Source organism: Rhinoderma darwinii, chromosome 6, assembly GCF_050947455.1.
Source record: "Rhinoderma darwinii isolate aRhiDar2 chromosome 6, aRhiDar2.hap1, whole genome shotgun sequence".
NCBI classification, from domain to species: Eukaryota; Metazoa; Chordata; class Amphibia; order Anura; family Rhinodermatidae; genus Rhinoderma; species Rhinoderma darwinii.
The window spans coordinates 14,364,102-14,376,118 of NC_134692.1; the positions used below are offsets into that span (position 1 = coordinate 14,364,102).

At 39.8% G+C, this 12,017-nt stretch overlaps 1 protein-coding gene across 4 annotated transcripts in view; it reads right to left on the bottom strand.

The window, feature by feature from the left end:
- The window catches only part of ZRANB3 (zinc finger RANBP2-type containing 3), a 179,056-nt gene that overhangs the window by 73,499 nt on the left and 93,540 nt on the right, over window positions 1–12,017 (bottom strand). For all 4 annotated transcript variants that reach the window (XM_075829205.1, XM_075829207.1, XM_075829204.1 and 1 more), the window contains one exon: window positions 5,964–6,089. In XM_075829205.1, the coding sequence (XP_075685320.1) occupies window positions 5,964–6,089 (126 nt within the window). The remainder of the gene's footprint in view (window positions 1–5,963; window positions 6,090–12,017) is intronic.

Below are 12,017 nucleotides of genomic sequence, written 5' to 3' on the forward strand. Positions count from 1 at the left end.
TATCTGTTCGATTCCCGATGATCCGGTATTGTATGATTTTCATTTCATTTTTGGTGTGCGTGGAGGAAATTATTTGTCACGATTATCTCTCTCTTTAATAGTGTTGTTACATCGCTGTCACAGCAGGACACGGGGGACTGCTCCGCGCTATTTATGGGATGTGGCGCTTTGTAGAATCGCTGCATTTTTTCAAACACAATTTAAAAAAAAAAAAAAAAACAATGAAGGAAAGAAACTTTTCTTCTGGTCACGGATGGTGGTAGTATTGTGTTCCAATTTATGGGCGCGCTACTTTCATCTGATCTTCTGCGGCACGTGACGCTCAGCGAGGAAGCTGCCGATCCCGTTCTGTAGCGATTAGCAAATAAATATCCGGCAGGCTACTGAACAAAAAAAAGAGAAAAATACAGAAATCCTAATATATCTAAATAGCTTTAGGAGTTCCATCAGGCGTCAGGACATTGGGGTGTGATTAAGGGGGAATCTGGACTGGGGTCTGTAATAATTGAGGGGATCTAGTCTTTATTTACTTAGGGGGTCTGAATTTATTCAGGATGTCTGGTCTGGGGATCCTGATTTGTATAGGGGGTCTGGATTTGTATTTGTTTAGAGGGCCTGTATTTATTCAGTGTCTGGTTTGGGGTCTGTATTTATTCAGGGTGTCTGGTCTGGGGTCTGTACTTAATCCGGGTGTCTGGTCTGGGGTCTGTACTTATTCAGGGTGTCTGGTCTGGGGTCTGTACTTAATCCGGGTGTCTGGTCTGGGGTCTGTACTTATTCAGGGTGTCTGGTCTGGGGTCTGTACTTATTCAGGGTGTCTGGTCTGGGGTCTGTACTTATTCAGGGTGTCTGGTCTGGGGTCTGTATTTATTCAGGGTGTCTGGTCTGGGGTCTGTACTTATGCAGGGTGTCTGGTCTGGGGTCTGTACTTATTCAGGGTGTCTGGTCTGGGGTCTGTACTTATTCAGGGTGTCTGGTCTGGGGTCTGTACTTATTCAGGGTGTCTGGTCTGGGGTCTGTACTTATTCAGGGTGTCTGGTCTGGGGTCTGTACTTATTCAGGGTGTCTGGTCTGGTGTCTGTACTTATTCAGGGTGTCTGGTCTGGGGTCTGTACTTATTCAGGGTGTCTGGTCTGGGGTCTGTACTTATTCAGGGTGTCTGGTCTGGGGTCTGTACTTATTCAGGGTGTCTGGTCTGGGGTCTGTACTTATTCAGGGTGTCTGGTCTGGGGTCTGTACTTATTCAGGGTGTCTGGTCTGGGGTCTGTACTTATTCAGGGTGTCTGGTCTGGGGTCTGTACTTATTCAGGGTGTCTGGTCTGGGGTCTGTACTTATATAGGGTGTCTGGTCTGGGGTCTGTACTTATTCAGGGTGTCTGGTCTGGTGTCTGTACTTATTCAGGGTGTCTGGTCTGGGGTCTGTACTTATTCAGGGTGTGTGGTCTGGGGTCTGTACTTATTCAGGGTGTCTGGTCTGGGGTCTGTATTTATTCAGGGTGTCTGGTCTGGGGGTCTGTGTTAATGTGGGGTGTTATGAAGAGGGGGTCATATGCACTATTTGTGATTGAAAAGCTGTAGGTTGAGGCGTGTCATATATAAGTGGGCGGAGAATAAGGTAAAAAATTGCTGCATCACTTCATACCCAACTTTCAAAATCGTATTCAGACGAACATGGGGAAACTCGGATGTGAAAAACGGCCGTTTTTCCCGTCCGAGTTTCACCCTTGCGGGACCCGTTTTCACGGATCCCCATAGACTTGAGTCTATGGAGGGATCTGTGAAAACGGAAGAAAATAGGACATTTTCTATTTTTTAACAGACACTTCAGACGGTCCTTTGAAACAACGGCCCCATTGAAATACATGCGTTCGTGTGACGGCTGTTGTTTTGACGGCCATCACACGGACGTATTCAAGGTTTGTGTGAATTAGCCCTATAATTTTCTGGTTTTCTCATTCATAACGGTATACAGACCCCGCCGTCTCGAATTGTGACTTTGCTTGCATTTTTTATATTTGGTAAGTGAGGCGTAAAAAGTGAATTTGTTAAAGCAGTTTTGATGCATACAATGATTTGCAACCATTTTTGGCACAGATTACACCAGAAACTGGCACAAAGACATTGATAAACGTTGGTCAAATATTAGAAAGTTGAAATGTTAAAATACAAAATAGACACAGCCTTTCTTGGGGTAACCACTATTGCTATATAGTTATGTCAGCTGCATCATCTATACACATAGGCATCATGTACATGACAGAGCTGTGGGTACAGAGGCTGTACAGCAGTTCCATACTATGGTGCCATAGGCACTCCGTGTGCTACGTCCGTAAGGCCCATTATTATTGAGGTATTCTCCTGTAGAAGCAATGCTGATTCTGTAGTATAGCCTCTGATGGAAAATGCAAAAAAAAAGTTTCCATAAAAACCTCCGTATGCCTCCGTATTAAAGAAGACCTCCAGTAGAAACACAACTTCCCGTGTCTGCACCCCCCACCTGACTGTATACCACCCTCTCTACACTTCTTTTATATATACTGCACTTACTTTTTGAACTGCTGCCTTGTCTGTGCTTTAAAAAATCCCACATCTTGATTTTTGGATTTCCCCAGCTTTCTCTTCGTCTCTGCTTTGCTATCAAGCCCATGATGCGGATTCAGCGAAGCATCACATGACCAGCTAAAGACCATACCATTTCTGCATGCTGGGGGACACTGTGATTATACTTCCCTCTATATTCTCCTAAACTAGAGACCATAAGTATAAAAACAGGGAAGCTGCACTATATCCTTCTACACCTGTGTAACAGGAACCTGTCTAAGTATCAGTGGTAGCTGATGATAGAAGTTTCTGTCCCCCCCTGTGCAAAACTAGTGTAATACAGGAACTGCTGAAGCCTGTGATGGGTGACACAAAGATCTCTATAGACACAAGCAGAGACAGTAGTCACCGAGCCTGATTCACACTACTGCTAAGCAACAATCCCAGTCTGATATATAGAGATAAATAACAGGTGAAAGACGGACACATGGAATAACATAACGGTCACATGGGAAAGTTTAGTTTTGGCTGGAGTGTCCCTTTAACCAATTCCCGACTGCTGGCTGTGTATTTACGGCCGGCGGTCGGGGTCCTTAAAACCCGCGCATAGACTATTTATGGCGCGGGTTTTAGCTTGCTGCCCGAGTGATCGGGCAGCTGAATGCTGGGTCTCCGGTAGTCAGTGACTGCCGGGGACCCTGAGGAGAAGACAGAAGCAGCTTTCGCTGCTTCGATCTTCTCTGATGTCTTCTACACAGCGATCAATGAGCGCTGTGTATATGAATAAAGGCGCTTCTATTGGTCACGGTGATCATGTGACTGGTCACATGATCGCCGGGATTCTGTTAGTGGCAGACTGCTGCTGGGTCTTACTAGACCCAGCACAGCCCTATTAGTGACAATCGTCACTATAAGAGGGCTGAGGCTGATGTGCAGCCCCAGTTACAGTGGAAAAACATGGTGTAAAAGAAAAAAGTACAAAAAAAAAAATTGTCTCCCAAAGGTCTTTTCTGACCTTTGAGGGACAGACCATATTAATAAATAAATAAAAGTAAAATAAAGTGAAAAATGAACTAATAATAAATACACATAAAATACCCACCCTAAAAAAACTTTCCCCCCGCCAATCATTGTCGTAACGCTAACCCTGACCCAATTACCCTAAAATAGACATGTAATAAATCAAAATTTATGGTAGACAAGGACGATCACAAATAAAAGGTCTATTTTAGGGTAAAACTATGTTATTACCAGGAAAAAAAAAAGCTAAAAATTAAAATAGCTTATTTTTTCACTCTTATTTTCAAACTTTAAGCCTAAAAATTCTAAAATAGCAAAAAGGATGTGTATAAAAACTATATAATAAAAAGAAACCTGCATGGTCTACAGAAAAAACATCACATCGCTAGCCCAACAAACAAAAAAGTTATAGCCATTTAACTAACGCGTGCTAAAAATGGCTAAACGGTGTCTGGTCCCGAAGGCTCAAAATAGCCCGGTCCTGAACCGGTTAAATATGGAGGTACAGTCGGGTCGTACAGCGTTGCATGGCTGCTGTACTACGAGCTTGTACGTAGACATAATATTCTCATTTTCACGAGCCCTTGGTGACCTCTTTGCAGCATATGCCGTAAACCAAAATTTCCTACTCAACTGTACTTTGGGTCAGCACTAAAAATGAGCGACACTCATGTGTTTAAGTGATGGTCCCACTTTAAGTCATAAAAAGAAAAGTGGAAAAAAAAAACGAAAAAGTAAAATTCCTCTGCTGTTCATTTTTCTATTTATGGCAAAAACTGCTACAGCAACAACGCAGGAGCCGAGAAACAACGGAAGCGCGTCGGCTGTAGATCACCTAAATTGCAGAATTTTAATACACAGTGTGTGTGAAGTCACATTAAAGTAGGCTGCCAATAATAGCCGGCTTCAGATACTGATATAATCAATTTACACTTATGTTCTCCGGTGCTAAGTGTATTAATAGTAAATGTGATCGTTAAGAATGATTTGTCTGCAGGTAATGCGGAGAGGTAACTCCCTGCGGTGCCCGCGCTGTGACATCTTCTCATAGAGATACATTGTTGTCTGCTAATCTAAAACTCCCTGTTATTAGAAGGAGCACAGTTTCCATGGCAACACTGAGTCATAAACCTTTGGTGGGTGTTTGGGTCTTTTTGCCTCAAGAAATAGCATCTGGCTTGGCAAAAAGCTGTTGTTTTGAGGGAGAAAAAAAAACATCAAAAAAACAAGCAAGTGTAGAATATATGCCTTACACTATGTATTTTGTCTTGATAAGCAAAAAAAAAAAATAATTCCAAAAAGTTTTCAAATGTGTAGAAAAGTTGATCAAATTGTTTTTCTTTTTTTTAGTGTCACCGAAAGAGTCAAGTGAATTTGTTGGGTCGGTACATATGAAAGTTGTTTAATGGGCAAAGTAATTACAACAGAATAAAAATAAATGAAACTACAAATAATATATTTTTCTGTCTCCCATGACATACCCCACACGTTTAATTTGAGCTAACTGACCTAAATGCAGGAGCCGAAAAAAGAAATTTCTAATAGATCGTACTGTATCAAAATTCCAAAAATCACCGTATATGACCCCAGCTACATCGCACAAAATACCTGATTCTGCCGTCTACAAGCGATCACTATCACATTCTGGACAGTCTATTCATGCGGGGAGTGTTCCTACCGCCTCTCCTGCCCCTCTAACCAGTAATTGGTGGCTGGCTGTTGGGTATGCAGGTAAGTTTTAGCTTCGTTTTACCAGAGAAGCGGAAATAAAAAATAAAAAAACTCAGTTGGTTTGTGCTTAGCAGTCTGACTACGTAGTCTGGACCGCCCCATAAATAAATAATACCTGACTGCAGAACCAGCAACTACTTGATTTTCTTTTTTATTTCATTTTTTCCTGCCGTGTCTACCACGAGTAAAGCAAAACTTAAAATATAATTAAAATGTATATGACAAACTTTTCATTTACATAAAGTGTGTCAACTTGGGGAAAGAAAATGCTAATTTTCTAATAATATCCTGACACTTCATATCAATATACAGATTGAGGTAGCTGGAGTTCCCCAGAGGAAGACGCCTCCAATAACACAGAGTAAGCCCCCTTTTAATCTGGTTGTAAATTCTGGAGTCGTTATTGGAGACAAAAGACGTATTATCAATAATGACTAATAGGATTTTTGTGAAAAAAATTGATCAAACCCAGCAGCAGGTGATCGGCTTTACTAGTCCGCTTTAGATGCTGCACCCCATAGGCCTTTGTGGTTGAACCCATTATAATGTCTGTTCCTGGGCCTACTAGAGGATCCTTTGAGGGGCCAGTCTGACCATAAATATTAAGTTAATAATTTTACTGAAAAAATAAATCTGTATCCAAGATGTGTTGTTGCATGTATTAACTATACCTTAGCCAGTGCAGTCTGCTTATACATGCGGGTGATCTGGCCCATGACCTGAATGAAGGGGTTCCCGGAATCCGATTCTGGACATCTCATCAGTCTTTCCCACTCTTCAATACCTGAATTCATTTCCTGCAAGGTAAGAAAGAAAAATGGTGGATGGTGATAAATTAAATAACTATATATATGAAATACTTACTGTGTCCTGTACAAAAAATAAAGGAAAAGGAAATGAGGGTAAGATAAAGAAAAACCGCACATGAGACTGTCACATTACTAACGCATCATTTTTGCATGTTCTTAAAAGCAATCTAAACTTTCAAAAAACTTCTGCGATGTCATAGTGACATGTCAGAAGTTTTGATCGGTGTGGGACCGAGCACTTACACCCCCACCGACCCGCTAAAAAGAAGCGGCAGAAGCGCTCAGGTCAGCGCTGAGCTGCATAGTTTCTGCTCAGCTATCCTCTAGCCAATCAGAAACCAAGCGGCTCAGCGCTCACCCGAGTGCTTCTACAGCTTCGCTTTAGCGATCGGTGGGGGTCTCAGAGCTGGGTCCTCCGTAAATCAAAACTTCTGAAAGTTTAGTTACCCTTAAAAGGCATGGTCTAGTTTACAAAAAAAAATAAATTATAAATACCTTATTAGGGAATAATGATTTAACTGTTTAATTGACCGTGGGTGTTAAGGGCCTTGATGCACAGTGTAAAATGTAACTTTTTTTGGAATGCTTCATTCTAAGAGGTGAATTTATTTATTTTTCTTTATTCTGGTCTACTCCATTTTTTACAGGACACAGAGGACTACTCAACTGGTACCCCAATCAATCTCAAAAAAAGGGGAGCAGGATTCTGAATAAAGCCCCGTTCCCGCATGTGCGCTGCTGCTCTATTTAATATCCATGGGGCAGAAGGAGACGGCAGAGTGTAGCGATCAGCAGTTTCTGTCGGCCCCATAGACATTGAATGGAGCCGCAGTGCAGATTCGGGAACGACGCTTTATTCAAAATCCTTTTCACTGCGATCAATCAGTGAGGAGTAACGGGGGTCGGGACCTCCCAGTCTTGAGATCGGTGAGAGTCCCAGTGGGGGCTTTCAGCGATCATACATTTATAACCTACCCTGTGGCTAGGTGATAAATGTCTTTTGTGGGAAAACACCTTTAATTTTTCCTGTGTTGGTGCAGCAGAGAAATTAATCCTTTTACAGTAATTGTTGGGGGACAACCTCTATTCAGCTTATTGTCGGGGGTCCCTCATAACAAAAAAAAGGATTGTATCAAGTGGATAACCCCCTTAAAGGAGAGGAAACTAAGAAAAGGGAAAAAACTAAAGTGGATGTTGTCACCGAATCAGACATAGACATCTGACAAAAGGCAACAGAGAAAAAACATAGGACGCTTATCTACCAACCTAATAAATCAAGAGGGAGAAAATGAGTCTCAGTGCAAATCTTATTACTTAAAGGGATTATACGGCATAGACTACATTCAAAACAGACTCATTTTTAAACGTCATCACAGGGTTTTCTGGGAATTTTAATTCAATCTGAATAAGGATACAAGCTGTGATTCTCTATTTAACTTGCTCAGTATCCAAGGGGTAAAGAGCTGGTACGACTACACCCATGTATCATCCTGACAGCTGTTTTATCACTTCTGTAATAATTCATTTTTTTCTCTCTACATTATTTGACAGTGTGAAAATCACCAAACTTTATATTTTGCAATGAAAATAAGAGCAGATGTCCCCTTTAAATCTGTTGACCCTTACCATTACTGAACCTTAACTTGTATATTAGAGAATTGCCTTAAAGGGGTTTTCCATGATTTTACATTGATGGCCTATACTTAGAGTGGACCATCATTGTATAACTGGTGAAGGTCTGGGAGGCAGAACTCGGGGGCAGCGGCACCATCACTGCAGATACAGCAGAGCATTGTCAATACCAGCGTGGCCATACTTAATACTGAAGTGGCTAAGCGGCAGTGGCACTGCCCCATCATTCTATTGATCAGTCAAGCTTCCCCTAAGTATAGGCCATCATTATAATACCAGGAAACCTCTTAAATAACAATTGTCTAATATACTACTATAGCCTAAAGTATATCATTCAGAAAATAGACATCTGGGCAGTAAGGGACAGAAGTTTCGATATTATCAAATTTGTTGTAAGAGCCCTTTAAGCATCAAGAACACAGGTGTCCTTTGCCACCTATATACAGCATTCTGCGGATGAAGAGTTAATGCGGACACCAATACTGATTCCGACTCTAATTTCCTGTTCACTGTGCCACCTTCTTAAAAAGGTTCTCCGATTTGGACAATCCCTATTTATTAAAAAGATCCCTTGACAATAAGCCGATTATAAAGAGCCCTCCAGGTGGGACCCCCCCGTGATCAGCTGTAATCTGTGGAGAAACCTGGCAGTAAGTGATTACTTTCCCTACAGCGCTACCACAGGAAAAATGAAGTATTACACAGTGTTCACTCTATATGTAGTCTGTGTGATACAGGACAGGACCTCCAGAGCGAGAGACACTCTTTGAATCCGCTCTCCACTCTGGCCAAGAGATAAGGATCCTGAACATATGACCCTTCCCCGCTCTATTACCTTAGAATTCCCTAGTGCATGAAAACAGCATCTCATGAGAACAGCCATGTAGGATATAATCCTCGAATACCTAAATTTGTTTGTATAAGGCTTCTTTCACACCTGCGTGGGGACTCTGTTCATGGGTTCTGTTGGACCTTTCCATCAGGGGAACCCATGAACGGAATCCAAACTAAAACAAACCATAGGTTTCCATTTGCATCACCATTGATTTCCATGGTGACGGATCTGGTGCAAATGATTTCCGTTTGTCACCGTTGTTTAAGGGTTACGTCATTTTCACGGAATGAATAGCGCAGTCGACTACAGTATTGATTCCGTCAAAACAACGGAACCCTTACACAATGGTGACAAAAGGAAACCATTGGCACCGGATCCGTCACCATTGAAATCAATGGACCCACGAATGGAGTCCTGACGCAGATGTGAACGAAGCCAAAGAAGCAACTTACATAAGTACTGGAATTTGTTGTGCCACATCATATCTGCACACTAATCCCTCTATTCATTGGAAGATTTCTATGTGATGATGGTGATAATGAGTGATGATGATGTGGACTTTAATAGACCTATAAGAACGATCAAGGACATTAATATGAAAAAACCCACAAAATTTAACGTAATTGCCCAGGGTTGCCTGTATGGGGCAAATGTTGTGCTTTATCTTCCTGCTGCACATCCTCGGGTAATGATGCACCAGCCTCATGCACGGTCAGGCGCGTTGTCTAGAATTGATCAGCCACATAGTCAGACACATAATCCAGTATTGATGCAGCAGATACACGCACAGCCAGACATTCCTGCACAGAAGAAACAATAAATCCCTCTAAATGCACAAACACTCCACTACTTATTTACCAGGGGAAGCCGTAGTCACACACCTCCCCATCCATATATACAGACCTTACAGCACCGGTGTAATCTTGTGTTCACACACAATATTAAAGGGACAGTAAACCTAATCATTGTCTAATGAGTATCTTCAGTGCAGTGCAATTATAACTAACATTCCCTGTTATCAGCCTTTTCAAGTAGAGCAGAAGCGGACTGTAGTGATCATTAATAGCATGAGTGACAGGGAGTGAATAAAACAATATCTACCCCCACGATTTCTAGTCCTCCCATCTGGTTTTGAGGAACTGCAGAAAAACTTGCATATACATGTGTTCAAAGGAAGAATTATTCTAGCAGTTCTACTCTTGTACATAGGAGCAGTATTATAGTAGTTATATTCTTGTACATAGGGGCAGTATTATAGTAGTTATATTCTTCTATATAGGAGCAGTATTATAGTAGTTATATTCTTGTATATAGGGAGCAGTATTATAGTAGTTATATTCTTGTATATAGAGGGCAGTATTATAGTAGTTATATTCTTGTATATAGGGGGCAGTATTATAGTAGTTATATTCTTGTACATAGGGGCAGTATTATAGTAGTTATATTCTTGTATATAGGGGCAGTATTATAGTAGTTATATTCTTGTATATAGGGGCAGTATTATAGTAGTTATATTCTTGTACATAGGAGCAGTATTATAGTAGTTATATTCTTGTATATAGGGGCAGTATTATAGTAGTTATATTCTTGTATATAGGGTCAGTATTATAGTAGTTATATTCTTGTATATAGGAGCAGTATTATAGTAGTTATATTCTTGTATATAGGGGGCAGTATTATAGTAGTTATATTCTTGTATATAGGGGGCAGTATTATAGTAGTTATAGTCTTGTATATAGGAGCAGTATTATAGTAGTTATATTCTTGTACATAGGGGGCAGTATTATAGTAGTTATATTCCTGTATATAGGGGCAGTATTATAGTAGTTATATTCTTGTATATAGGGGCAGTATTATAGTAGTTATAGTCTTATATATAGGAGCAGTATTATAGTAGTCATATTCTTGTACATAGGGGGCAGTATTATAGTAGTTATATTCCTGTATATAGGGGCAGTATTATAGTAGTTATATTCTTGTATATAGGGGGCAGTATTATAGTAGCTATATTCTTGTATATAGGGGCAGTATTATAGCAATTATATTCTTGTTTATAGGGGGCAGTATTATAGTAGTTACATTCTTGTATATAGGGGGCAGTATTATAGTAGTTCTATTCTTGTACATAGGGGCAGTATTATAGTAGTTATATTCTTGTATATAGGGGGCAGTATTATAGTAGTTATATTCTTGTATATAGGGGCAGTATTATAGTAGTTATATTCTTGTACATAGGGGGCAGTATTATAGTAGTTATATTCTTGTATATAGGGGGCAGTATTATAGTAGTTATATTCTTGTATATAGGGGGCAGTATTATAGTAGTTATATTCTTGTATATAGGGGGCAGTATTATAGTAGTTATATTCTTGTATATAGGGGGCAGTATTATAGTAGTTATATTCTTGTATATAGGGGCAGTATTATAGTAGTTATATTCTTGTATATAGGGGGCAGTATTATAGTAATTATATTCTTGTATATAGGGGCCAGTATTATAGTAGTTATATTCTTGTACATAGGGGCAGTATTATAGTAGTTATATTCTTCTATATAGGGGGCAGTATTATAGTAGTTATATTCTTGTATATAGGGGCAGTATTATAGTAGTTATATTCTTGTACATAGGGGGCAGTATTATAGTAGTTATATTCTTGTATATAGGGGGCAGTATTATAGTAGTTATATTCTTGTATATAGGGGGCAGTATTATAGTAGTTATATTCTTGTATATAGGGGGCAGTATTATAGTAGTTATATTCTTGTATATATAGAGGGCAGTATTATAGTAGTTATATTCTTGTATATAAGGGCAGTATTATAGTAGTTATATTCTTGTATATAGGGGGCAGTATTATAGTAGTTATATTCTTGTATATAGGGGCAGTATTATAGTAGTTATATTCTTGTATATAGGGGCAGTATTATAGTAGTTATATTCTTGTATATAGGGGGCAGTATTATAGTAATTATAGTCTTGTATATAGGGGCAGTATTATAGTAGTTATATTCTTGTACATAGGAGGCAGTATTATAGTAGTTATATTCTTGTATATAGGGGCCTGTATTATAGTAGTTATATTGTTGTATATAGGTGCAGTATTATAGTAGTTATATTCTTGTATATAGGTGCAGTATTATAGTAGTTATATTCTTGTACATAGGGGCAGTAATAAAGTAGTTATTGCTGGTGTAAATGTTTTTTTGTCAAGCTGTTGGGCTTAAATAGAGGAGTGCACTTTTGTGTGAGTCAGAATTTTAACAGCTGTCTCTTCCTTTCATCTCTCCTCTTGGCAGCTCATACAACATACATTACTCAGCAGGGGGCGCCAATGAACATAGAAGAAAGCTCCTCTCAGGGTAAAGAGAACATGGAATCTGTGCTCCATCCTCAGAAATGATGGGAGGGACATTCAAGAAAAAAACAAAACCTAATTTTTATCTAAATA